The 24,983-nt window shown below is 35.1% G+C and overlaps 2 protein-coding genes across 2 annotated transcripts; one reads left to right on the forward strand and one right to left on the reverse strand.

Annotated features, from left to right (window-relative positions):
* Positions 1 to 4,420: 4,420 nt before the first annotated feature.
* LOC141719367 (secreted RxLR effector protein 161-like) lies at positions 4,421 to 5,097 on the forward strand. Its single transcript, XM_074521740.1, has 2 exons — positions 4,421 to 4,424; positions 4,523 to 5,097. Exons 1-2 carry the CDS (start codon positions 4,421 to 4,423, stop codon positions 5,095 to 5,097), a joined length of 579 nt encoding a protein of 192 aa, XP_074377841.1.
* Positions 5,098 to 6,571: 1,474 nt separating this feature from the next.
* LOC141720621 (arginine biosynthesis bifunctional protein ArgJ, chloroplastic) lies at positions 6,572 to 13,828 on the reverse strand. Its single transcript, XM_074523132.1, has 17 exons — positions 13,604 to 13,828; positions 13,400 to 13,534; positions 13,118 to 13,241; positions 12,841 to 12,914; positions 12,500 to 12,544; positions 12,197 to 12,247; positions 12,015 to 12,083; positions 11,766 to 11,824; positions 11,501 to 11,570; positions 10,997 to 11,077; positions 10,825 to 10,911; positions 10,077 to 10,199; positions 9,620 to 9,682; positions 9,024 to 9,101; positions 8,416 to 8,561; positions 7,795 to 7,865; positions 6,572 to 6,926 (listed from the first exon to the last, which is right to left on the reverse strand). The coding sequence occupies exons 1-17, from the start codon at positions 13,658 to 13,660 to the stop codon at positions 6,844 to 6,846; spliced, it is 1,416 nt and encodes a 471-aa protein (XP_074379233.1). The 5' UTR covers positions 13,661 to 13,828; the 3' UTR covers positions 6,572 to 6,843.
* Positions 13,829 to 24,983: the final 11,155 nt, after the last annotated feature.

Genomic DNA, 24,983 nt, shown 5'->3' on the forward strand with positions numbered 1-24,983 from the left:
TTTACAACACGTTATTTACAATACGTTATCAGCACGAGTCTCTGCCCGAACAAGCTTTATTTACGAAGGAGGTATTGTCCAAATAAGCTCTATTCACGAAGAAGGTATTACTCGAATAAGTTTCATTTAACGAAAGAGGTACGTTTCAAACTTAATCATTTGATTCTAATTATTATCATTATTTATTTATATTACTGTTTAAACGCTATAATCCCGTCAAGTATTATCCAAAAGTTTTTTGGCTGGTTATGCCGTCGTAACTTTTATATTAATTTTATAATATATGTTATTATTTGGAAATAATTGTTTAAATATATTTGTGAAGCATTACATCATATTTTAATATTTATTTTTCATTCAGAATGAAAAATTTTACAAAATTAGAGTTTGTTGCGTTGGATGTATTTAGAGATAATTATTTGTCTTGGGTACTCGATGCGGAATTACATCTTAGTGCAAACGGGCTAAAAGACATCATGGAATCAGGAAATACCTCAACTGTTGAACAAAATGCTAAAGCTATCATTTTTCTTAAACACCACATCCATGAAAGTTTGAAGCCTGAATATCTAACTGTGAAAAATCCACTCACCATTTGGACCAATCTCAAAGATAGGTTTGATCACCAAAAACTTGTCCATTTGCCTCATGCCCGTTATGACTAAATACATATAAGGTTGCAAGATTTTAAATATGTCGCTGAATATAATTCTGTCTTGTTCAAAATAAGTTCAAAACCGGTTTTGTGTGGTGAAAATATTATTGGTGCTGACATGATAGAAAAGATTCTTTCAACCTTTCACCCCAACATTATGATTAAGGCGCAACAGTATAGGGAGTGCAATTTTCGGAAGTATAGCGAGCTAATATCTCTTCTTCTTATCGCTGAAATGAATAATGAGTTGTTACTGAAAAATCATCAAATTCGTCCCACAAGCTCTGCACAGTTAACTGAAGTACATAATACGTTATTCCAGAAGAATGGGTGTGGGAAAGGGCATAGAGGATGACGAGGTTACGAGCGAAACCGTGGACATGAAAACTTTCGAGGCCGGTTTCAAAATCATTTTAACTCTAGCCACCAGAAGTGACAACGTGATGGTTACAACAACTCTGACCACCAGAAGTGGCAACATGGAGTGTCAAATAAAAGGAAGACACCACAAGAAAAAGATATTAAGAAAATATGTCTCATATGTGGGGCACATGGGCACTACAAACGTACTTGTCGCATATCGAAATATCTAATTGACCTCTACGAGAAAAATAAAAAGAATAACGGGAAAAGGGTGGAAACGAACTTCTCTAGTCATAATCTAAGTGAAGAACCAAACAACATGACCTCAAATGAACTAGAAGTTGGTGCTAATATTTATTATGATTTTCTAAATTTCATTTGTATTTCTTTGATGTTATGTTTTCAACGTGCTTGTTTAAATATTCTGCTTTCATGTACTTGTTTTATGTTCTTATATTATGTACGTTGTTTGCATAATAAAATTGTTGTTCATTTCTATATACACAGTATAAATATGAGATAGATATGCATTGCTGACTGCGCAACCACACACACAATTTTACAAACTCAGAAATATTTCTCAAAGTTGATTAAAAACCAACTCACATGTTTGGACGATTTCGGGAACATCAAATATCATAGAGGATTTTGGGAAAGCCGGTTTTATACTATCAAGTGAGACACAAATTCATATAAATAATGCTCTATATTCTAGCAAATCCACTAGGAATCTTCTGAATTTTAAAAATATTTGTCTTAATGGTTTACTTATAGAAACCACTAAAGAAAATGAAAAAGAATATCTTCTTATCACCTCAATCACCTCAGAACATAAGAAGATCTTAGAAAAATTACAATCAACCTAATCTGGATTATATGCTACCGAAATTAGAGTAATCGGGTCTCATAATATCACTACTCCCAAAATTATAGATCCAAATTCACTCACCCTTTGACATGAAATACTTGGTCATCCAGCAGTATCCATGATGCGTCGAATTATAGAAAATTCTACAGGATATCCCCTTAAGAATTAAAAGGTCATGCTACGTGATGAACTTTCTTGTTCAGCATGTTCTTTGGGAAAATTAATTGTTCAACCATATCCAGTTAAACTTCAAAACGAGTCTCTAGATTTCTTAGAAAGAATTCAAGGTGATATATGCGTACCTATTCATCCATCATATGGACCATTTAGATATTTCATGGTTCTAATCGATACTTCAACTAGATGGTCTCATGTTTGCCTCAACTAGAAATACAGCCTTTGCCAAGCTTCTTGCTTAAATAATCAAATTACGAGCTCAATTTTCTAGATAATCTTATCAACTCAATTTGACTTGATAATGCCGCTGAATTTACATATGTTACTTTCAATGATTATTGTATGTCAGTAGGAATCTCTGTCGAACATCCCGTAGCTCACATGCATACACAAAATGGTTTAGCGGAATTGTTAATTAAAAGACGTCAGCTTATTGCACGACCCTTACTTCTAGGATCTAAATTACCTACTTCTATTTGGGCTCACGCAATACTTCATGCTGCAAATATAATTAAGATAAGACCATCTGCTTACAACAAACAATCTCCTCATGAATTAGTTCTTGGTCAAACCCCTAATATTTAACATTTATGATCTTTGATAGTGTCGTATATGTTCCAATTGCACCTCTACAAAGATCTAAAATGGGACCGCAAAGAAGAGTAGTTATATATGTTGGTTTTGATTCACCTGCTATTATAAGATATCTTGAACCATTAACTAGTGATGTCTTTACTGCTCGATATACTGATTGTCATTTTGATGAGTCCGTATTCCCTCCATTAGGGGGAGATAATGTTTTGTATAAGTTAAATTCTGAACTATCATGGAATGCCTCAGGATTAAGTTCTATGGATCCATGCACTAAACAATGTGAATCTGAGGTTATAAGAATTATTCATATGCAAAATATTGCTAATCAAATGTCAGGTGCTTTTAATGATTCTAGACGTGTCATAAAATCACATATACCTGTTGTTAATGCACCGGAAAGGGTTGAAATCCCTATTCATAAAGCAATTCTTGAAGAATTGGTTGGTAATTCAAAACTACGCCAGAAGCGTGGTAGACCTGTTGGTGCAAAAGATGTTGTACCATAAAAAGGGAAATTGATTAGACATGCCCCTGAAGTGGCAAGTGTTCTAGAAAATACTCCAGAAGTGGTATTGCCTCCTGAAGAGGTTCGAGCCCCTGAATTGGCTATATCAAATACCCTAGAAGCGGTATCACCTCCCAAAGAGGTTAAAATCCCTGAAGTGGCTGTGACAAAACCACCAAAAATGGTATTGCCTCCAGAAGAGGATATTGCCCCAAAAGTGGCACATGCTTCAATAGAAGCAAAGGAAGCTGGAAATTATGAGATCTCACTGAGTTATGTACATAACGGAAAATTATTGGATCGTGGGAGTATTGAGGTTGATGATGTATATGCTTTTATCGTGGCATGTGATATTATTATGAACTCCGATCCTGAACCACAAAGTGTGGAAGAATGTCGACAAAGAGATAATTGGCCAAAATGGAAAATTGCAATACAGAAAGAAATGAAATCCTTGCGCAAGAGAAATGTATTTGGACCTACAATCCAAACCCAAGCTGGTGTGATCCCCATCACAAATAAATGGGTGTTTGTACGAAAATGAAATGAGAGAAATGAAATTGTGAGATATAAGGCACGACTGGTAGCCCATGGATTCTCTCAAAGGTCTGGATTTGATTACCAGGAAACTTACTCTCATGTGATGGATGGAGTTACTTTTTGTTTTCTTATGAGTATGGCTTGTATGGAAAAATTGGAAATTGACAGCCTACCTTTATGGATAACTTGATAGTGATATCTATATGAAAATCCATGAAGGATTAAAATTGGATGAGACTAAGAGCATCTCCAACAGCTTCTTAGTTCATTCCCTAAATTTAACATAAGTTATTGGATCCTAATAACTTAAGACATCAATATATATTCTCATCTCCAACAACATTCCCTATATCCCTTCATTAATTATATTTTATTGTTAAAAAGTATCATTATTACAAAAAATGAAGAAAGAGAAGGTACTTCATTTAAATATTTATTATAAAATAAAAGTTAGAAGAGGAGAGAGGTTAGTTAAAGATAAGGAATTGGAACAAGTTCTTAGTGGATCTTAGTGATTTAAGGAATCACTAGGATACTGTTAGAGTAGCTTTTTTTTCTCTTATTCCTTATATTGTAGTTTAGGACTCCAAATAGCTAAGTTGTTAGAGTTGCTTTAAGACTCGTCATTTATACTCAGTTAAATTACAACGATCAATATATGGACTGAAACAATCTGGTCGTATGTGGTACAACAGGCTTAGTGAATACCTATTGAATGATGGGTATGTTAATGATAAAGTATGTCCATGTGTGTTTATTAAAAGATCTCAAACTGGTTTCGTTATTATTGTTGTATATGTGGACGATTTGAATATTGTAGGTACTTCTGAAAATATTACTAATGCTGCTAATTATTTGAAAAATGAGTTTGAGATGAAAGATCTTGGAAAGACAAAGTTCTGTTTAGGTTTACAGGTGGAATACTTATCTTCGGGAATATTTGTTCATCAATTAACCTACACAGAAAAAGTTCTTGATCGATTTTACATGGACAAATCTCATCCTCTAACTACACCAAAGGTGGTTCGGTCACTTGAAGTTGAAAATGATCCATTTCGTCCCAAAAAAGAAGATGAAGATCCACTTGGACCAGAAGTTCCATATCTCGGTGCAATTGACGCTCTTATGTACCCCGCAAACAACACACGGCCTGATATTGCTTTTGCTGTGAATCTATTAGCAAGATTCAGTTCAGATCCAACTAAAAGACATTGGGATGGAATCAAGCATAAATTGATATATCTTCGCGGGACAATTGATCTTGGATTATTCTTTTCAAATTATTCGAAATCACAGCTGGTTAGATATGCAGATGTTGGATATTTATCAGATCCTCGTGTTGGACGATCACAGACATGTTACTTATTCACATACTGCGGTACTGCTATCTTTTGAAAATCTACAAAATACACCATGGCTGCAGCTTCATCAAATCACGCAGAATTACTAGCAATCCATGAAGCAAGTAGGGAATGTGTTTGGCTACGATCCATAATCCAACATATTCGGCATTCATGTGGATTATCAAATGTTACAGACGGCCCCACTATTTTGTTTGAAGATAATTCAAATATATCAAGGGAGATCGAACAAAACACATCTTACCAAAATTTTTCTACACTCACGAATTATAAGAGAATGAAGATATTGAGGTACAACAAGTTCGATCATGTGATAATCTGACGGATATACTTACAAAGTCACTAACGACATCAACCTTTGAGAAGTTACGAAATAACATCGGAATGCGAAGATTGAAGAACATATTACATCAAGATGTCAATATGTGAGATATTTTATTCAGGGGGAGACTGTACTCTTTTTCCTTCGTCAAGGTTTTTCTCCCATCGGGTTTTCCTTGCAAGATTTTAACGAGGCAGTCAATCTTTGAGATACTCACATATGACAATAAGGGAGAGTGTTATAATAATGATTGTTAAATCTTACTAAGGAAGACTCGCGATACTTACTAAGGAAGACTCGCACAACTTCTCAGAGAAGAAATTTAGTAAGAAAGAATTTTGATTAAAATCCTATCTTATATTTTCGTAGCACGTGCAATCCTCTCTATTCTTTTCGTAACACGTGCAATTCTATATTATCTTTTCGTAATACGTGTAATCTTATCATATCTTTCTGTAAGTATAAATAAGACCTTCAGTTATTGAAATCAGATATACTGAAAAACATATTGAACAACAATTCTCTCTCTTCAATTTCTACTCTCTCTATGTGCATTTATTAAGTCATATATTATCCAGTAATTCGAGATTTACAACACGTTATTTACAATAAATTTGTCCTACTACTTTAGAGCCGTGTTATGAATCCTTAAATGAAAACATCCGCAGTTCAAATAGCTTTAGTTGTGTACGTTGATTTGATCAAATTATGCCAACTACCAAACATATCCAAACCTCCATACTGAAACTAAAACTAAAACCAAAATGAAAACGAAATCCTAAAGTTATGAACTTATGAATATGTACTTCACAGAAAGAGGGGACAACAAACAGACAACGGGTGATAAATTCCGAGTTGAGTTGCCATGAAGAGAAAAGAAAAGGTAAGCAAAGGACTTGTACAGCAAGTTCAAGAGCTCCCCTCAATGAATTCGCAAGTTGCAATTTAGGAAATTGAACACAAAAAAGTGTTCCATTAGCATTCCAGTGACCTAGTGGTTCCCTAAAACACCAAGAACCCCCCCCCTCCCCGGCTATTCACTATCTATTAGAAACCCTCATTTTCGCTCATTTATATATATCACTTCTCTCATTTCTAGAATTCATTTTTCCTCCAGAACATAGCTGGCGTTCAAATTTATTTACAAGAATAAGAATAAACAAGTATAAGAATTTTTAGAGCGACATACAAAATAGTCCTAAATCACTAGGATCCCTTTGTTTATATATTTACGAGCTAGGACATTGTTGGACTGGCCATAATCTACTCATGTAATCATTCAGGTTCCCACCAATACAGGTTGCGTACAGTAATATTTTTTTCAAATTTTCAATTGATACAGGGTTTAACCAGATGTCTAGAGAACAAAGAATTAGGACAGACTACTAACTACATAACTCATCTGTTGTGTGATGCTCCTAGTTTAAAGAAAAATGAAACACAAAAACTAATATACTCCTATGTTGTGTACTCTGCATTTATCTTTACGTAATCATAACTCAAATCACAGCCCCAAGCCAAACTGCTTCCTGCTCCATCACCTATATGAGGGTAATAGTAAAGTTTGTTAATTACTTAATTCTTAGTACCTGATAACAAGCTGTGGGATTTAAGCATGATAAATTGTTACATATTTTCAAGACTTGCAAGATAATTAAACATCAATATAGTAGCTTGATATTAGAACATGTTCAAAACCAATTATGTAACAAACAAACTTACAATTTGCTCTTTAATTGTTACAACTCGATACGCAAACACACCAATACTCGTCAGAATAAGAAACCTAGACATCTTAAAAAATTGAAAGTCGAACTGGAAAAACAATTTCGATTGTAATTTGTGGAAGACGTCGATGAAAAGACAAGCATGCCACTATTATAAGGCCAGTTTGATTTTCTCTCCAAAAGAAAAAAGTTCTAATTTGATCTTAGTAAGGACCTGGCGACCAGAGATCTTTGGTGGCTTTGCATGCAAGGTTAGTGTCATTGCCTTAAATAGCAAATAGAAAGGAGTATCGGAATTATCCAAGGTCTATCATGCAATTTGTTTTCTTCAGTTCTTTAATGAATGAGATCTAGTGACAACTGACTTTCTACAGTTCTCTAATGAATAAGATTTGATGATAACTGACTAACTTTGACAAATTACAGTTGAACCTTGATTAAGTAATAATCGTTAAAGTAATAACCTCGTTAAAATAATATTTTTTTCCGGTCCCAACATAATGGACACAGTGTATTTTTACTCCCGATAAAGTAATAAACTCGCTAAAGAAATATTTTTTCTCAGTCCCAACCCTATTACTTTTAAGAGGTTTAACTGTACATGAACTTTAAGATTCCATAATACCGCATCCAAATTTATTTATACTAACAATAATGCCATTACCAAAATTTACAAACTCACCAATGGATATTTGAATCTTTACTGTACCATGGACCTCACCAGCTCTCCTGAGATAGTCACTCGCTGCAGCCCTGAAATGTTTTGACATTATTAGGTGATGCAAAGAAATAGTTTCATAGGATGTTAATCTAAAACTGATTACAAGCAGCCTATCATCTCAAGAGCTGAGAAGAGGAGATATACAAGTCTCAACTCTCAAGTCACGTGCATCGGCCGGAGCATAATAGACCAGAATGCAACACTTAAAAGTGTTTAGTTCACATGTTCTACTTATTTTTAACTTCTAACCTCTATTTCCGTATTCAGTTTTGCTTGTCAACTAATACTATTAAGGTTTACATATATATTGGTAACCTCGTCTTCTATGTCACTTCTTTTGAGAAGAGAATGCTATTGATTCGAAAATATGCTGTGAAAAGAAAGAAAAAATAATTCAAGGAAAAAAAGAAAGGATTCAATAAACTGATAAAGATATCAAACAAGAGGACAAAGGCCAGGAAAATTGTTCGAAATTACAGTTCTGGTACATGTTGTATAGCAATGATTCATTGCATTTGAAATAATAAAAAAAAAAGATACTGGCACTCCAAGATATGTTAAAAGCTGATTTAAATTTCGTACCGATCAAACAGAATTGGCTGTCCACGGTCCATGAGCAATATATCTCCAAGTGATATTTGAAGAGCGTTAGGATTAAAAGGTACTCCAGCATAGCCAGCAGCACAAGCAATGCGTCCCCAATTTGGATCCCTACCGTACACAGCAGCCTGATAAAGAAAATTCATTAGAGCAAGTCCAATGCTAAAGCTAAAATGACTATAGCTATTGCTAAAATTTGAGACCAAAAAGTGCATTTTAGTGCTAAAATAGGACTTCAACTCCAATGCTAGTTCTATTTTACAATCAAATATTTCCATATTTAGTGAAGTTTTGTTTCTCTCCTAAACTTCATTTAAAACTAACCAACATACATTTTATCTATAGTTAGTAAATGATGTGTCAATGATAGCTATAGCTATCTTTAGTCCTAAATATAAGACCAACTATCCATTTATGCATTTATAAGACCAAGTATAGCTATGCATTGGAGTAGATATTTTTCATTTTGGTCCTATATTATAGCTACAAGACCAACTATAGCTATGCATTGGACTTGCTCTTAGACAGTGTTAAATAAGCAAAGGCTCAATCAGCTTCCTATACCTAATGTCTGTACATGTATATCATACCTTGGTAAGTGAGGAGGACGCTACTGATCGTGCAACCAAACCTGCTTCAGCCTCATTACCTGCACCAGATACTGTTACCTGCACAGATAATTACATACTAAATGAATACTCTAATTTGATTAATATGTTTAATATATCATTCAGCAGCCGAAATAAAAATCATATTAAACAAAAACAATGTCAGTAACTGAGAGATTACAAGGATAGAACTTGGACAGCTACTTACATGATAAGGATAACAATTACTATAAATTTTAAAATGGGTGAAGAAACAATACAATAAAGATAATATTGCTAAAATCTATCTGCAAGGAAAAAGTAGGGGGCATGTGGTCTTAGTTGTTACTCGTCTGTTCTTCTAAATATGGCTGAAGAGAATGATACATGCATGTAATGTTTACATGCACAACAGTTTCTGGCTTCTGTGTTGGGTCGCAGTCTTGTTCTCACAAAGTCAAAAGTACTGAATTATTACTAAAAGATTGTGTCAGACTGTCAGTTACAGTTAACCACACTTGAAGTGATTTTGCTTTACTGCTTACTTGGGTTAACGTACAGTAACTCAGGCTGAACTAACTATTCCGATATAGACAAACCTCAATCAGGCATGTGGCTCCTTCTCCATCCCAAGCTATTGATTTTGCAAGACCCTGCATTACCTGATTAGGGGAACATGTTATCAGTAAGCTCTGCCCATATCGATTCAATCATACTATCATCGTCCAGAGATAACGCATGCAAAGCCCTTACGAACAGAATCAGATGTGCAAAGCCAGGAGCAATTTCACAAAGAAATGCAGTTAATCCGCGTTTACATCAAAAACTGAAGCTTTAAATTAAAGCAGGTAGAACTAAAAGAAATTAAGCAGTTTCCACAAGATCAATATTGGCCATTGTTCGTCACCCAGTTCAAGTTAAAAGGCATATAAATGAGCTGTCAACTGACCTACATATATAGTATTCAACAAGTCATAACATCAACACTCTTAACACCTTTTAGTATGGTAACAGCAAAATGCAGATGAAGATAAATTTAAAGGCAATAAGACATACTGCATCAAGGCATAGTTGTAATTGTCTAGCCTCTACACTATTTATAGAAGAAATAGGATTTGATCCAGATAATCCACTAGCCAATGCAATAACAGCATCATTGGTACTGGTATCTCCATCAACCTGCAACAAAATGATACCTGATCAAACTTTAGATTGCTAACTAGTTTTGGAGGTGAAAGTGAAACGGATCGCATTTTATCTGAAGAAATATTAAATGCAAATAAACAGATATGACATCCAGCAAGATGAATGTGGCATGTCCACACTTTCAGATATACAGTTTTGGTTAATAGCTTTCCGGATTTATGAATATTGATCAGAGGGAGATTGTCCAGCTTTTAAACACGGGTATATCTATTTAAGACTATAAACTATTTTTGTTTTTTGAGTCACAGGGAGCCCTTTTTTTAAACATGGGCAATAAGATTTAATATTTAATTTAGTAAGTTTTATTTAATAGTGAATATTTCTTCTTCTTCTTTACTGTTTATAAAGTGTAAATAATCATAGTTGGTAATTATTAGGGAAAAATAACCTACTAAAGGACTAGCATGAAAAAAAGATACAGGAATCCTGTCATCATTACATCAGTTTTGGTAGGTAGATATTTGGTTTACTACTAATGGTTAAATTAAACTCATATAGTTCAAAGTTAAGTCTAAATGAAGTCAAATGTAGCATTACAAAGAGATATAATAATATCAAGGATGAAGTTAATACAAAACAAGTCAATGATGGTTCCTACCGTAATTTGATTGAAACTTCGATTCACCGAAACCTTTACCATCTTTCTCCAAACATCACTTGCGACGAGAGCATCAGTTGTTATAACCTGGATGATTAGAATTTTATTTAAAAAATGAAACAAAAACATGAACTTACTACGGTGGTAAGAATAATTAATATAAAAACATTACACCGAGCATTGTAGCCATATTGGGATGTATCATCCCAGAACCTTTTGCCATTCCACCAACTCTAATTTGAGTTCCTCCAACCTGAGCAGATCTTATTTTAGAAAAGTTGTTGACAAGTAGATAGTAGAAACTTTAACAAAAGGTATGCGCCTAGATTCTTAAAAATTGTTGGATGATGCTAATTTCATCTTGTGAATTGTGATTTCAATGTAAAACGAAAAAGAATTTTATAAGAAGCTACTAACGTTTTTGTCAGGCTTGCTGAATGTTGCAAGGATTACATACTGGAAACAGGAACTTTAAATGGCAGCTTGAGAATCATTGATATCTTACATTTACGTATAATGTTACATGATGAGTTATTATAGTAAATAACACCAGCCAGTGAAGAGATAAGGACAACTTGTAATATTTGATCACATTTACTTATTTGTCCGGACTTAATCACATGATTTCGACCAATATAAAAAATTTGTTTATCAAAAGTTTAAGCAGTGTGGATACCTCAGATTGAATAGCCACACTTTTGCTCACAAGGTCAGTGGTGGTTATTGCAACAGCTGCCGAATCTGCCCTATTGAAAACAAAGATCTACGTTTCAGATAGGATATGAAGAATAATAAAATGATCATGCTATCTACATCTGTAATTAGAAAAACATAGAGAGCAAAAATGACTGCCAAAAAATTTCAACGGAAAACAGATCCAACATATATAGTAAGTGCTCTGTAAATCAGTTTTCCGCATGATATCAGGTGAAAAAGTGTACCCTGCAGCAGTTGAGGAGAGCAAATTGACTAGTTTCGGTAGTGAGTTGAGAAGGGCAGCCTGCGTGTAAGATGACAAAAGGAATTCATAATGACAACTTTGGAAAAAGACAAGAGTGGATATGAGATGTCTCCAGCTTAAAAAAGGGGGTCCTAAGCTCTCCAGCATACTCTCTCAAAATTCAAAGTTCCATATCAGATAAAAAAAATGTAAACAGCCCCAAGTTTAGTTGTTAGCAAGAACTTGTTACCTTTTTAATTCTTTGACCTATTACACCAGTTGACTCGATTAAAACCTTCCCCGGGTCCACTTGAAGGAGCTGCAACAATGGAGCATCAGTATGAAAACTGTATGAGCCAACTAAGCGAGAACATCCGTTAGACTGACTAGCCAGTCAAAAATGTGCCAAAGGCATGCTGAAATTGGCAATACCTTAGCAAGGGCATTAGAACATTCTATTACATCTTGGTAACCTGCATCCCCCTAGAAAAATTTTAACTTTTTAGTCACAGACACCGGTTCTTTATCACAGTGATAGAGACAATGTATGAAAATAACAAACTTACTTTAGCACTTAAAAAACACATTGAAGATATATGAAATTTCATGTCAATCAATATCTGCACCAGTACCCAACTGGAAATGGAGCACTTAAAGACATACTTTCCGAAAAGTTTTCCAACTTAAATTCCACAATATGTAAAAGAAATAATCCAAGTCTATGAGACAACTTACAGTAGCTGCATTGGCTTGACCAGCATTGATCAACACAGCACGGGCCTGATATAGGGATTTAAATCATCAGAAGACTAATGAAAAAATTTTAAGCACTAAAGTAAGCCCATGTTCGGTGTATCATCTGTAACAACCAATTTTAAGTAATGTTTTTCAAAGATAAAGTTGATGATCAAACTAGGGCAGGTCTGATAAATATTATTATGATGGCAGTGGTTGAAGAGGAAAATATCAGATGAGATTATTGTAGAATGAAAGAGAAGGGATATAATAATATGATTTTTGTGAGCAATGATAAAGAAAATGAAATTGACATTGAGTCATTAAGACAATATGCATACCGTTGTTGAATCCTCTAATACACTCTTACAATATATAACAGGAGCTGCTGCAACCACATTTTTAGTAAATGCACCTGCAAAGATAGACGGGCAGCGCTTTTTAATTCATAATGCCAAAAATATATTTCTTAATAATCTGAATTCTTGCTAAAATTTGTATGCAAGACAAAGTACACATATAATTCAGAAGCAATAACCCATATTCAAATACCAAAGTTCATCAAATGCTGAGAACCCCAGATAAATAAAATGAAAAACCATTGGTCCATTAAATAACCTGCAGCGGTAGCATCAACATCACAAGCAAGTAACGCAAGATCAGGTTTCTCTCCTTTGGCACGTAATCCACCGTACATACCTGCTGCTTTAAACCCCTTGGCAGCAGTAATACCACCAGGAATCTTTAAGAAAAAAAAACAAAATATGACATAATGTCAATAGATAAAAATATCCCCAATTAAAAATCAAACCCATTTCTAATTCGTCTCGAAAGAACATAATAGTAATTAGTTTGAAAGGACAAAAGTTAGAAACTTTAAAAGGGGTAATTGAACAGTACCTGCTTCCAGGGACCTTGAGGCAAGAGAATAGGAGCTGGAGGTACAGAATTTGAAGCAGCTTCATTCTCAGACATTGCAACAGCAAAAACCTTAAAATTAATATTACTTGTCGAAGCACCAAATGGGTTACAAATCTGCATAACAAACATAAATTAATTAATCAAGATTATAAAAAGGAAGGGGGGGTGATTAAGAAAACCAACCTTAAAGCGATTAAGTTGTGAAAAGTTGAATGAATTTTGAGGAGTGAAGAGAGACATGATGTAAGATATACAAAGCAGAGAAGATGAGTGTGTGTGTATAAAAATTTGCTAGGGTTTTTGGTTGGGGGCTTAAACTGTTAAGAGTTTACAGTGTCAGTGGTGGTGAGTCTGGTGACTGTTAAATCTTTTTATTACAAAACAACAATGCCTGGTTTCAGACGAGGGCCAAAACGTAAGCAACCTCAAATTTTGTTTTTCCTTTCACAAAAACTAGCTTTGTCGGGCATGCTCCCGTGAATTGATATTATTTTAATTATAGTTATTCACTGTATATGTTATTTTTTAATAAATTGATTGTTCAAATACCTCCCTTTATAAAATGGTAACGAAATTAACATATTTTGTCTCAAAATAAATTATATTTACAGTAATTACATCAAAATATACAACTAAAATATAATACAAATGATAGTGCACATTTCTCATTAAAATAATTATAAGTCACATGAACGACAATCAAATAAAATAGTAGAAAGTTATTTAAAAAGTTACTACACTTGTTTACGTGATACAATTACTCGTACAATGAATATAAAGTAATTCTTACTTTTCTTACCAGAAAATGTAATAATTAAATATGATTGCCAATATATTGAATATAATATTTGTACAATTAATAATCTGAATACATTTTTCAATATATAACATTTTCTACAATAAATGTATTAATAATTATGTCATTAATCCATGGTTATAGAAATTGAAAATATGATTACCAGAACGTTAAATATAGAACGTTAAATATGAATAAAACCAAACATATTTTATATTATTTTAAAAATAACTATGTAAATAAAATTATATTTGAGATGTCTAAAATTGTCATGTTAGTCATTAAACAACCATACCAAGTTGTAACATGTTTTGTGTGCATTATTCACTAAAATAATAAGAGTCGTATAATTTTTAAGCCTCTTTCTTCATTTTTCCTATCTTCTTCCCTTATCTTTTCAGGTTTCATTTGGCGGCCGTGTAATAACTCGAATTTTTGAGACCTTGTAAAATGTTTAATGAATAGTAACCCTGACAGACGGAAAAAACTTTTGAGCCCACACTACGTAGTGCATGAGAAAATGAGTTTCGGAATTGATATTACGATTATACGTACCAAATGAGTGTATGTAAACGCTATTAGTTTTCGAAAAAAAGAAACTTTGAAAAACGACCGTATTTACGACTTATCGAGGATTACGAGAATCACAATATAATTACGAGATTAAAATCCTACGGATTTATATTCAAGTAGGATAAATAAAAATATAAGGAATAAATACGAAAAGAATTACATCGCGAACCATTACGAGTAAGTATTACGGAGAACGTTTAAGTAACCAAGCGAACGCGTAAACGATTAAATAAACGTAGCGCACTAACTAAACCATGGTAAGGAAGAAACCATGGTTACTTCATGAAATAGTGAGTTAACCATAGGACGACCAAGCTAACTAGCAAATAGTGTGCTAAGGAAGCTAACCTTGTAGTTAGCTTGTAAGCTAGCAAGCTACAAAGATATGTCCATGGATTTGACAACAAAGAATAAACCTAGAATGCTATACTAGGAAGAATAAAATCAAGTTGCAAGATATCAACTCACCTTCCAAGAAGCAACCTATCCAAAGCATCCAAGAGAAGCAACCAAGTAGTATAAATAACCCCCCCCATTCCCATTTGTTCCATTCGGTCCTATTGAAGAAAAAAGGGGAATTCAAATTCCAAACTCCAAGTTCAAGCTCTTGTAAAATCACCCAATTAATTCCCAAGCCTCCTAGAAACTAAACTAAGGTAAGAAAATTCTTTCATCTCTTTTTATCAAGGTTTGATGGGTGGAATAAATTTAAGAAACTCACTAGTGAATAGTGTGAATAGTAACCTCTCTTTGGTTTCTTGATTTCAATGGTGGTTTTAGGTTCTAAAAATCATACCAAGCACTTCTAAGACTCCACCATCCTCAAGAACACATCTCAAGCTTTCAATAAAGGTAAAAATCTATGGACCAACTTTATTTAAGGTTCATTTTTAAGATCCATTTAGTATGTGCTAGTAAACCTAGCTTACTAAGTGTTATTGATAAAAAATCTTGATGATTAAGTTAAGTAGATTTAAGGTTGGTTGTTGTTACCTCAAGAACATGATGTTCTTGAGAGGAGTTTGTGTGTTGATGATGATATATGATTATTGGTGGTTGTGTTGATAATTAGGGCGTAAACGAAACCCCGATCGTAAACGTAACTTCTTTAAAACCAACAAATCGTAACTTTAAGTTTCTGCAGAAAGTCCCGAAGTTGTAAACTGTAGATTATTGAAAAATAACATTTTTTAGGATAGAAAATGTTATAAGTATCGTTTAGGCGCTTGAATCGCTTGATTCCGATTTACTGATCAAAAGTTATGGTCGTTTTAGTAAAAGTGATTTACGCGACAAAAATTGCTACGAATTACGAACTTAGAAAAAATATAAAGGATAGACTTAAAAGTGTTCATAAATCATGAAATTTTTACAGAGAGTAAAATATTGAGTTTCCTAACTTCCATAAAGATTTCAAGTAAAAATAATTATTTCTCAATTTTATAAAAATATCGGAGCCGAGACCGCGCGAGTAGAAACCGAGAGAATCCATAAGCGGAGCCGACGACGATAATGAGAATGAACCCAAAATACTTAGGAAAATGAAGTGACCACAATGTGAATATGAATTAAAGGAATGTTAAGGATAGTATGAGTTGAGAGGGTGCATAATAAGTAGCGCATGAGTGCGAATTGCCGTAAATTAGAACGGAACCTAACGAAATGAAATGTGTTTATGGTTATAGATTTCCGAGCGGAACCTAGGGCATCCTCCACCTCGAGATACCCAGGAAAGTTTACAAACCCAACTCCATTTTTACTGTTGTGTTGTGAAATGATTATTTTACTATCATCGCATAAATACCATGTTTTCCATGATACGTTGTTGTTGAATTTTCGCATAATGTAGCGATGTTGTACGATAAGTATATATCGTGAAATGTTATTTCGCTTTAAGGCGTGACATATTATATAAGACCGAAATTCGGTCGGGATTTAAGAGAAAACCTAGGAATCATTCCGGAAATATTATAGGACGGTTATAAGTCCATAGTAGTACGTTTTAAAGGGACTCATCGTCCACTTACGAAACATTAAAACACCTCAAACTTTTATTAAAACGATTTCCCAACGATCATATTCCCTCAACTATATTTTACTGTTCGAATAACAAATATTATATACTTATTCCTTTATTATGAGAGTAGTATACTCCAACGTTTATTTATTTCAAACTCGATTAATCATTATAGATTATTAATTATATAGACACAAACTAGTTGAGGAATATTATTTTAAATGAATCTTTTAGAGAGTAAACTCATTCGAGGTTTGATTATTATCAATCATCATTTAATTATTTATTAAAGGGTTTATTATTGATTTAAAAATCATAGATCCTGATTTAAAATATACTTTCTGATTTCATAATACTATTCAAATATTTTCAGATCGTCGGTGAATATTATCCCGACATATTTAATATGTTGAATTTAGTTTCGAGAAGAAACTTTTCCCCCTTATTAATTATCTGTTGACAACGGTCAACTCACATCCTTAGTACTTCCTCCGAAATTCTCGGAAGTACGTATATACATATATATACACTTATATCTTAGAGAGATAAGCTATTTCTATCAACAAGCAAAACGCTTGGGGAACTTCGATGTGGTTCGAGTTCTCGAGATTGATAGAATTCTTTTAAAGGACAAGGGAGGGGTAGACTCTGGTACTATGTGTGCTAGATGGACTACCAAAGGTACCGCAGGCGAAGGTACTCAGTGTACTCAGGAACTTGTGAAGTATGTGTATACCCGAAAATGGGACACGTAGCCTGAATGCGGCAAGGGTGATACCCGAGGGATGACGGTTTCGTTCTTCTACTAGTAGAAAAGGTTACTTTATCGCAGTACGACTGATCATCGTATGCGGTGGCTCCAGTGAATGTCCAAACCCTTCCAATTGGAATTGTGATGCAATACCGTAACTCAAGCCTAGGTGCTGGGATTACTATTAAGGTATTCGCAGGATATTAAAATCCCTTAAATAATTGTTTTCGTAAGAAGGTGTGTAACACCAAGGAAAACTATTTTCGAATAAAAACATAAATATCTTATATGATGTTATCATACAGTCATTTCCAGACTGTACATTATTATGCTGGGCATTATAGCTCACACTTGTTTTCTTAAATTGACACAACATAACAGTGAATCAAGATGCCTGCCATGAGAACCACAGCCAGGAAACGGGTAGGAAATGGCCAGCTGTTCCGTAGATTGTTTGGTGTTGTACCTCAGGTAGTCAGAATAAGCTGGAATAGTTTTCAGTTATTTATAGTTCGGCTTATTTATAAGTACGATTTATGTAAGGTAAGAAACAAGAAACGTATATTTGACCGGCGGAATAACCTTACCTAAAGGTCACTCCCCGGTAAGACTAATGATATTTGGGTTATAATAAAATTACTCTAGTTATGATGGTTCATTTCCAAGACAATAACCTGTAAGTGTGTGTGTGATAAGTGTGGGGTCGTGAAGCGTGAGTATTTATATATTGTAGTGTGAGTGTGTGAGTTTAGATGGCGTGGCTTCCGAGACTCCTGACCCCGGGTTTTGGGGTGCCACAGAAATGGTATCAGAGCCTTAGGTTATCAAATCTTGGAAACGATAGGGATATAAAATACGTAGACATGAGAATAATAAAATAATCAATTAGAGATCAAGTCGAGTTCCTCGTCGGGCTACACGGGTAGTCTTGACTATTTTACCCTCAAGGGAATCCCAACTCTAAGTTAGTAACACCTTGCCTATTGTGTCAGGTACCAGTGGAGCCTGGGAGGGAGGTTGATCCGGTTGATGATGTCATAATTCCTGAGCATGACCCTATTCCCGAGCCAGAGAGCCCACCCATTGATGATTCAGATGATGACCCTACTGAGGATGTCCTAGAGAAGGAGACTGAGCTTCCTGTCCCCGTAGCTAATGGCGTAGTATGAAGAGATGTGGAGATGTACCTTCACCAGGCTATTCGCTCTCCTACACCACCCCCGGGGATCCAGAGCCCTATGTCCTATACTGATGATGATGATGAGGAGGCGATACGCGCACAGTTCCACGAGGTCCATAATATATCCTGTAGTGACCCAGATTCACCTCTACCACCACCGACGACCATGCATATAGCCGTACACTACTGGATAATGGGTCAGCTTAACGCTGAGATCACTGCGGCATCTGCTCGCATTGCGGAGTTACGCCAGGCACTGACAGCTAGAGAGCCACCCGACTAGGATACCCAGGAGATTTCAGAGCTGTTTCCCCAGCCATAGCCCGCAGAGAGATCGATGGGATCGAGCTCCGTACCAGGGTTCAGATGAGGATGACATCAGTGGGAGGATACATCCCAGTAGTGGATGCAGAGATGATGATTGCAGGAGCGATGAGGAGGGTGCGTGACCTCACTCGCAGTGATAGTGACTGAGAGACTAGTGACTAGATATAGACCTTGAAGAAGGCTGGGTGACTTGTCACCAATTTTGATAGGATAGCTAGTAGTAGATAGCGTTCCTAGCCCTTCAGGGTACACGACTTATGTATTTTCATTTCAGTATTCAGAACTAGTAGTGATAGATTGTAATCAGACATGTATGAACTCGGCTAGTTGTTTCATCCCCAAGATATAAATGGGAGATCTTATTAATATATATCTAAGCAGTTATTAAGAAATGATGTCTATATTATTGCACTTTATAAAACATGTTAGATAATAAATTACATGCTTACATATGAATAAAATAACCCAACTATTATAATTACAATTATGTTGACCATTTTTCATTCTCAGAACAATGCCACCCCGTAGAAGAGGAACCAGGGCACAGCCCGCAAAATCTGTTAACCAACAATGAGATGACCCTGTAGTAAATGAGGAAAGTGAAGAAGACCTAGACTATAATGAATATGATGAGGAAGAATATGTAGAAGAAGAGGCTGAGGATTCCCATCAGGGAGGGAACCCCATGAATGAATTTATGGAACTGCTAAGAGCAAATCTGAACCAACAGCCTATTCCACCACAACCACATGCTGCCCAACAGACTGCATCTACTGCCTTTAGATCCTTCAAGTCTCTCAAACCCCCGGAGTTTCTAGGATCTGTCGACCTTGTTGAAACACGGGCCTGGCTCAAAGAGATAGAAAAGTCCTTAGAGATACTAGGTGTTGAGGAACGACATAAGACCATTTTCGCTTCTTACATGCAGAAAGGAGAAGCTAACTACTGGTGGGAGTCCAAACGAAACCTAGAAACTGATGATGTGATTCCATGGGATAGATTTACCCGACTGTTCTTAGACAAGTATTTCCCTAGGTTTATGGAAACCTAGATGGAGATTAGGTTTCTGGAGTTGAAACAGGATAAGATGACTGTGGCAGAATATGAGGCCAAATTTACTGAGTTGTCTAGATTTGTGCCTGAGTTTGTGAATACCGAAGAAAAGAAAGCGCGAAGGTTTCAGCTTGGTCTGAAACAATGGATACAGAACTGAGTAACAGTGTTAGAGCTGACAGACTATGCCACCTTAGTACCAAAAATCTCGATTATTGAAGCTGGAAGTGAGCAGATTGTGAAGGAGAAGGAAAATAGGAAAAGGAAGATAGGAAGCCATGGAATAGGAACCAAGAACATGAGGCTTCCAAGCAGGTTCGTCAGGGGAGCGGTGTCCCAACCTGCACGAGGCCCCGGATTCAGAAAGGCCCCGAGTGAGAGCGTTGGCCAGGGTGGCGGACAATCTAGGGCAACATTTCATAGCCAACCACGTGCCCCAATACCAGAGTATCAAACCTGTAAGAAGAGACACCTTGGAGTGTGTACCCAGACAAGAGCCCCTCTGAGATGTTACCAGTGTGACCAAATCAGACACCTTGCCAACAGCTGTATCCGGCCCAATGTAACGTGTTTCCAATGTGGGAAGGTAGGACACATGAAGAAGGATTGCCCAACGTTGAAGCCCCCAGCCTCAGGGATGAGCAAAGCTGCATCCAACCGACCCCCAGCTGCTAGGACCTTCAACATGACTATTCAGGATGCTGTCCGAAACACTGACGTGATAGCAGGTACCCTTTTGTTAAATTTCGAACATGCAAATGTCCTATTTGATTCTGGAGCAACCAAGTCTTTTATATCTCAAGATTTTGCTAAAAAGTTAAAACTTAATGCCATACCCTTACGTGAGATATTACGAGTGGAAATAGCAAACAGAGAAATAATCCCTGTAAATCAAGTACACCCTAAGTGCAAGTTGAAATTAGAAGGGAAGATCTTCGAGGTCGACCTAATCCCATTCGCGGTAGGAGAATTTGATGTAATCTTAGGAATGGATTGGTTATCCAGTAACGGAGCGCAAATAGATTGTGAACGGAAGAAAGTAAAGATAAGAGTGCAGAATGAAAAAGAAGTAGTGTTTAAAGGTCAACGACAGAACCAGAAATTTCTAACCATGCTTCAGGCAAAAAGATTGTTAAGGAAGGGTAACGAGGCCTATTTGGCTTATGTGATAGATACCAAGAAGGAAGTCCCTAATATACAGGACATACCCGTAGTAAACGAATTCGAGGATGTATGTAACACCCCCAAATCCGGGGTCGGGGATCCGGGTTGTCACGAGTTCCATTTCCCTTAATAACACCCAATCTTAATAATTAATCAACTACTCTGTACTGTGACCCCACAATAAACATACACACCACACGTTATAGTCTCAGAGATGAACATCCAAAAATAATCACAAGTCATTTTATTCCACAATTATCTGCCAATACACCTTAAAAGGTTTTCTGAATAAATTTACATTTTCTTTGCCATTATTACAATTCATAAATATACATAATCTGATACATCAAAAGTTGAAAGCCTAGCCTATTGGTAGTTCCTACCTCAGCTACAGCGACATCAACGCCTATAGGAAACTGCGGAACGTTTCCTATCCGCTCGCGAATTGGGAGCTTGGTCCTGTTCATTTTGCCTATCTGATGTTGTGTGATGAAAGAAGAAAGCAAGGGTGAGCAGCAAGCCCACCAAAATAATATTTATAATAACTTATAATATATGAGCATTCTCATAGTACTCAAGAAAGTCTTGGTTAAGAAGAAATGAACCAAGTTGATATCTTAATGCGATGAAGTCACAAAATATTTAGTATATATATATATATACTTTTCAAAATATTGGAAGTCCTCTTCCATGCATAATACACACAGAGTTCCAGTGTATAACTGTATAAAAATACCGTTGCAAGGTGATCTCATATATCTAACCTTGTCTCAACGTTTTTCTGAAAATCTTTGTCATGCATAAGATAATCATTTACTAGATATAAGTTTAAAAGATGAAGTTACAAGATACTCCAATATACTTATATCTTTTCCAAATACTACTTGAACTACCACCGTTCAAGTTATAATTAGTTTCAAAAGTTCATCACACTGATAAGACTACAAGATAAGACTTGAATAGATTCAATCTTTGAAATATTTTGAAGGAAATGAAGTTATGAAATACTTCATTAAGTCCCGATATATATATACACCTATATATATACATACGTTTCCTGAAAACCTCTGTCATGTAAAGTATGAACAGAATTGCAATATCCAATAAATTTGGAAAGGAAAGAATTTTGGCATAAACTTGATATCTTGCTGAGCAGGCAAAGATACCAATAAGTAACCTTTTCTACTAGTAGATAGATGAATCCCCCACCGGTCATCACCCTGGCCACATAAGGACCTTGTGCTGGACCGCCACCCGGCCTCTTACGCGTTGATGGACTGCCACCCAGCCACTTACACTTTGATAGACCGTACCCCGGCCTGTCGCTTATGCCGACTCAATTAGATGGACTTACTTCCCGAACCTTGGGTAAGTAATCAATTCATTTATAAAAACAGCAACCTCGTTGCGAATATAAAATACACCATAGAGCTGGATCCCTCAGGTTTTGAGCGAGTATTTAAATCCTCTTTAAAAGGAAGATCTTAAATATAAAAATGAGTTTTGGGATCCGCTCTAACTTTTAAAAATTATTTTGAAGACTCGAAAATACTTTAAAGAGTGTTGGGAGTAATGCTGATTTAATGAAGTAAATCAGTCCCAATATATTTAGAAAATATCTGAATATTATTATTTAAATAATATTCCCATAAAGAATAATCTTTATACAAATAAATGAAGTAGAAGTTGTAAGACTTATACTTGAAATGAGTATTAAATAACCAAAGATATACTTATATGAAAGTACTATCTTTATTTGAATAATCGAAAATAAGTTTGATTATTGACACCTTATTCTTTAATAAAATAAAGAATATATTTCAATAAATAATCGGAGTCATAGGTCCTCAAATGAATATTCAAATAATATTCAATAAATAATATAAAGTGAGTCATAAGTCCTCGAATGAATATTCAAGTAATATTCATTAAATAATATAAAGTGAGTCATAAGTTCTCGAATGAATATTCAAGTAATATTCATTAAATAATATAAAGTGAGTCATAAGTCCTCGAATGAATATTCAAGTAATATTCATTAAATAATATAAAGGAGTCATAAATCCTCGAATAAATATTCAAGTAATATTCATTAAATAAAATAAAAGGGGTCATAAGTCCTCGAATGAATATTCAAGTAATATTCATTAAATAATATAAAGGAGTCATAAATCCTCGAATGAATATTCAAGTAATATTCATTAAATAAAATAAAAGGAGTCATAAGTCCTCGAATGAATATTCAAGTAATATTCATTAAATAATATGAAGTTATCGAATAAACCTTATTCAATTAATAGTTTTAAAAACTATATCAATATATATATATATATATAAATATATATATATCATATACTCGGGAACATCTACTCCCGGTTTTAGAAAAGGGTTCACCTTTGGGTCCCCTATACTCAGGGTATACGCAACTACTGCTTATCTCTAGCATAGGTATTATGCAACTAATAAGTATTTGAACCAACAGATATATAAATCAAGAATACGAAACATGCATGCATATATACCATATCACATGCTCCAATATATCGCAAGAATTTGCTAATAACAAATATGCATTTATCACAAGATCATGCATATACACATATACATCACAACAACAGTTATACGGGTAGAAAACTTGCCTGAGTGCTCCCGGATAGACTTAAGCTTAGAATGGGTCCGATAACCTATGAACAACAACATAAGTCGGAATTAAACCCCGGTCGCTTAAGAAACTAGACTTTAACCATTTAGAGTCCTAACGTTCGCTTTCGCGCTTAACGATTTACTTAAGTCGCTCGAGTACCCTCGGCTCCCCCATTTTTAATAAATTAACCATTACGAGTTTTATGGCGATTCTTTCGCAAGTGTCTTACCAACTGCCTATTACACCTTACATAAATGTTTCATACTCCAATTAGTCATTTAAGGTCTTTAACCTATGTTTCAAAGTAAGGCGAGGGGTAAGGGTTCGTTCGCGAAACGTCGTTACTTAAAACGGCCGTTTCTCCTAAACCGTACATCGGAATCCAACGAACTACATATCAAAACGAAGCTCGTAACATGAACTATCTAAACATGGCAATGGTTAAAACCTAGCAGGGAGTTCTCGGGTCCAAATGTTATGAACAAAAGCAGTCTAAAGTAAATCGGACATTACGACGGCTATGTTTACGCGATTTCCCAAATTTAAACCAACTCAAAACAACCACAATTCAACCCCAATTCACAACCCAATCCAAACTCCATCCAAAATACATTAAAACAGCCCCAAAACAACTCATTATAATCCATTTACTTACTCCTAAAACTTGAATTTAAACTATACTACATTCTTTAACCAAATCTTAAGATTTCAACAAATCAATCACCACCATTCCAACCCAAACTCTTAAACAAACAAGTTTCAAGCTAATCTTTACTTTAACAACCAAAATCAACCTAATATAAAAATTAAAGCTAGGGTTTGGAGATGATATACCTTCCTTGAAGTGGTGTGAGTAGCTAAGAAGCCTTAGGAAGCCTTGAGGAGTCTTAGGAAAGCTTGGATCTTAAAGGAAAAGCAAGAAAATCAAGTTAAAAACCTTGAAATCACTATTCATTGTCTTCTTCATTGATTTATTGGAGAAGATAGAGAATGAATGGGATGCTTAAACTCATAATATAGCCATATCTATGCATAAGGAATACTAGGGAATTATCTTA

The sequence above is a fragment of the Apium graveolens genome, chromosome 4, assembly GCF_009905375.1.
Source record: "Apium graveolens cultivar Ventura chromosome 4, ASM990537v1, whole genome shotgun sequence".
In the NCBI taxonomy this organism is placed as follows: domain Eukaryota; kingdom Viridiplantae; phylum Streptophyta; class Magnoliopsida; order Apiales; family Apiaceae; genus Apium; species Apium graveolens.

Bases quoted from the DNA above. Each gene is read 5' to 3' on its own strand.
- LOC141720621 (XM_074523132.1), bottom strand. From the start codon at position 13,660: ATGTCTCTCTTCACTCCTCAAAATTCATTCAACTTTTCACAACTTAAT. The intron at 13,535-13,603 runs GTTGGTTTTCTT...TTTGTTATGCAG, and splicing joins CACAACTTAATCGCTTTAAG to ATTTGTAACCCATTTGGTGC. The intron at 12,545-12,840 runs GTATGCATATTG...TCCCTATATCAG, and splicing joins TATTAGAGGATTCAACAACG to GCCCGTGCTGTGTTGATCAA.